Source organism: Crocuta crocuta, unplaced genomic scaffold (genome assembly GCF_008692635.1).
Source record: "Crocuta crocuta isolate KB4526 unplaced genomic scaffold, BGI_CrCroc_1.0 scaffold29, whole genome shotgun sequence".
Taxonomy (NCBI): Eukaryota; Metazoa; Chordata; class Mammalia; order Carnivora; family Hyaenidae; genus Crocuta; species Crocuta crocuta.
The window spans coordinates 1,606,929-1,610,746 of NW_027533280.1; the positions used below are offsets into that span (position 1 = coordinate 1,606,929).

At 57.9% G+C, this 3,818-nt stretch overlaps 1 protein-coding gene across 2 annotated transcripts in view; it reads left to right on the forward strand.

The window, feature by feature from the left end:
• SCARB1 (scavenger receptor class B member 1) overlaps positions 1-3,818 on the forward strand; it is a 34,246-nt gene that overhangs the window by 29,493 nt on the left and 935 nt on the right. Inside the window, exon 11 of one of the 2 annotated variants that reach the window (XM_077747998.1) lies at positions 120-248. The exons of the other annotated variant lie outside the window; for it this stretch is intronic. Coding sequence (XP_077604124.1) covers positions 120-248 — 129 coding nt within the window. The remainder of the gene's footprint in view (positions 1-119; positions 249-3,818) is intronic. 2 annotated transcript variants of the gene reach the window in all.

The window sequence follows — 3,818 nt, forward strand, 5'->3', positions numbered from 1 at the left end:
GGTCTTTAACGGTTGTTGGACTTAACATCCTGCTCTTTGCTTTTCGACATTGAAGAACCGTATCAACCTTTTGTGTTTGGCTGCAGAGTCAACTATAAATTAGCTTGGTTATCTTCTAGGAGAAATGCTATTTATTTTGGAGTAGTAGTAAAAAGGGCTCAAAGGATAAGGAGGCCATTCAGGCCTATTCTGAATCCCTGATGACATCAGCTCCCAAGGGCTCTGTGCTGCAAGAAGCAAGATTGTAGGTGGGTACCAGGTAACGCTTTGCCCCCCCGCCCCCCGCTCCCCTCCCGTAGCAAATAGACCTCTGGCACCTCCGCCCACTCTGGATCTCACCCATTTCTTCAGCCTAAACTTCACCTGGAGTGTCTGCAGACTATAGATTCGTACTCGTAGACTTTGCTTGGGGGGTGCTCCGCCCTTCGGACGTGGGGGGCCATCGCGAACTGTGGGCTGGCGTCGCGATTTGCCAGGTTGTTTCAGAAAAGGAGGGTCCAGGTTCAGGCCACAGTTTCTTCTCAGACCTCTCGTGTGGTGGACTCCTCCGGGCATCCCTGTAGATCCCCTGGAATAGAGTCACGGACGGAGCCCAGGAATCTGTATTTTAATGNTTCTGATGTAGATGATCCTGCGTTTGAGAAACCTAAGTCTCAATAAGTCTGGAATGACTGACCAAGAAAACGGAATTTAAGCACCAAGTGAGCACCGACTGGGTACCTAGGATTCAGCCGGAGGGTAGGTTTACCAGCCGGAGCAAAACCAGACCCACCGGCACGCCCCCGCCCCCACGGGAAACCAGAACAAGGAGAGGAGGCCCGGGTTCATGTGAACGTCAGGTGAAGGGCGAGTAGATTCTAGGACACGTGTGTCCCGTGCAGATCCTGGGACGCGCCTGTCCTGAAATTTACATTTAGCCGGACGCCCCGATGCTACCTGGCAACCTTCCTGCCGGAGAAGGTCCCCTGCTCCTCGGGCCCCGGTTCCGTGAGGTCTGGGGTCGCAGGGAGCCGCGGCCTGCCCGGTGGGCCCTAGAGTTTGGGGTCGGGCGGCGATGAGTCACCGTACGGTTGGACCTCTGATAACTGCTGTTACTGTGCTGCCCCCTGGGGCCCCTGGGGCCGAGCTGCCTCGGGTTTCCTGAGGGCCACAGGGCGAGGGGGGGCCGCGGCCCTGCTCTTTGGGGCCCGTTGGCTGGGTGCGCCAGGGCCGGGGGCGGAAAGAGCATAGAAAATGCAACGTCGTGGCCGCGGGCCTGTCTGCGCCGACAGGGGGGAGGAGGGGGAGGGCGGGCCGCCTGTGTCCCCAGCCAGGCCCTGGGGGCTCCTCCTGACAGTTCGGGACTAGGAGGCCGGGCCCGAGCACGTCAGGGCTGAGCTTGGTCAATAGGGTGTCCTCCTGAGAACAAGTCCCCGGGCTTGGAGACCAGTCCCCCTTTCCCTCTGGTGCCCCAGGACCCCTCGGGGGCGCCTTATCATGTACAGCTTGGCCTCACTGGCCCCCTGGCGCCTCCTGGCTGTCATTCCCTTCTGCCGAAACTTGCATGGCATCCTCGGGGTGCAGGGGTGGGGTCCTCAGGCCCAGAGAAGGGCGGGGTCCCCTTTTAGCACAGGTGGGGCTGGTGACCGTGAGCCCCGAGCCCTCTGCCACCCTCTTCCCGGTAACACAAAACCAAACCTGGGGTCTCCTCCGTGTTTTGCCCCCGGAATCTGGTTTTCAGTTGATTGGGGAAGTTTCTGACCTCAAGAGATTGGGGTGCCCTGCCCCGTGGAAGGCAGCCCCGCCCTCACAGCAGGTGACGCGGCCGTGTGTCCTCGGGGAGCGCAGTGTCCGGGGCCTATGGGCTGAGATCCCGGTGTGGTGACCCCAGCCTGCGCGGAGCCTCAGCCTGGGTCCCTGGAGGAGGCCCCACACTGTGCCTCGTGCCTGGGCGTGGGCGTGGTCTTAAGGGTGGCCTGGCCGGGGAGAAAGCAGGAAACGGGGCCTTCACGAGCCCAGAAGGGTGGTTTTTGGGTGGGTAAGAAAGACGGCCACTCTTGGGCGTCCCTGGCCGGCTCTAGGGCAGAGGGCTTGGCAGATGGAGCCCGACAACCCATTTGCAGCCCCTTTGGCCAGGTGCCCTTGTGCAGTGAACATCTTGGACGACCATACATGGAAGCCCTTCAGGGAAATATTCCTGGCCCTGTCCTACCTTCTCACTGACTTCTCTCCCATTAAAGTCTTCGTTCCTCAGCTAAATGAAAGTGGAAGGAAGTGGGAAGAGGAGGAGTCTGGTTCACGTACCAGGACCCCTGTCACAGGCTAGATCTAGTTCCCTTTGTACTTCGGAGCAAGGCTTTCTTTTTTTTTTTTTTTTTTTTAAATGTTTTATTTGTTTCTAGAAGAGAGAGAGACAGCGTGAGCAGGGGAGTGGTCAGAGAGAGAGGGAGTCACAGACTCCGAAACAGGCTCCAGGCTCTGAGCTGGCAGTCAGCACAGAGCCCGACGCGGGGCTCGAACCCACGAACCGCGAGATCATGACCTTAGCGAAAGTCGGAAAGTTGGACGCTTAACCGACTAAGCCACCCAGGCGCCCCCGGAGCAAGGCTTTCTTAAGTGGTGGCTCTTTGGGCCACGTTGCTGAGGTTCTGGCCACCCCTGGGTGTCGCATGCTGTCTCTCCGCGCTGGTGGGGGGTGAGGCTGGTCTCACTCTGGCCTGGCCTCCCCACCCTCCCCCATTCCCGTCCCTGACTTGAAGGTGGCCCTGCCCGGTGTCCCGGAGGGAGAGGCTCAGGAGTCCAGGCCTTCCCTGTGCTGCCCAGAGTGCGTGGGGACACGGGACGGGGAAGCCCTGGGGGTTTGGGAACAAGGCACAAGTGTGTGCAGCCCCTGCTGTTCCCGCCACGACTGCTGGGCCCCGAGGCCCCTCCCTCCTTCAGGGCTTAGGGGGAGGATGAGCTTAGCAGCGTTGCTGTCTTTGACGGACGTGTTGAGAAATCTTTGAAAAATGTCAAAGTAGATAAATCACAGTATCTGATATTCCCTCTCACCTGGACTCAACAATATCAACTTTTTAAAAATAGTTAAATGGTTTTTATTTTTAAGTTTATTCATTTATTTTGAGGCAGAGCGCGGGCACGGGCAGGGGAGGGGCAGAGACAGAGAGATTGAGAGAGAGAGAAAGAGAGATTGAGAGAAAGAATCCCAAGCAGGCTCCACGCTGTTAACGCAGAACCCGACGCGGGGCTCGAACTCAGGACCGTAGGACCCGTGACCTGAGCTGAAATCAAGAGTCGGATGCTTGCCCGACGGAGCCCCCCAGGCGCCCCCACAACAGTAATTGTTAACATCATGTCCTGTGTTTTCACCGTTTCCCAGAGCCAGCCGCTGCCAGGAAGTTGGTGCGTGAGCTCTTTCCCTCTAAGTCTAGAAATGTCTCCACGAACAATGGACGATTAACAAAATTCTCTCCGCGCTGTCACAGCGCGCNCCTTCCCTTCCTCGAGGTTCCGTGTGTGAACCGGCTAGGTTCAATACCGGCTTGTGACCGTATTTTAAAAATGCATCTCTTCTGTCGGTGGACGTTTAGGTGGTTTCCAGTTTCCGCGTTAACAGTACCGCCTATAAGCCCTGGGGTTTGGCCTTGCCCTTCTCACGGTGTTGAGCAAGTCCCTTTGGGCCTCGGTTTTCCCACCTCTGAAATGGGGCGAGGGCAGGGCAAGACCGTGTTTAGCGAGAGAGGAGGGGCCCTCGTAACTGCGTTCCAGGGGCGTCTGTATGTCACTCCAGCCTTTTCTCATCTCCACCTTCATCAGTGGGACACGGAGGGTGCATGCTG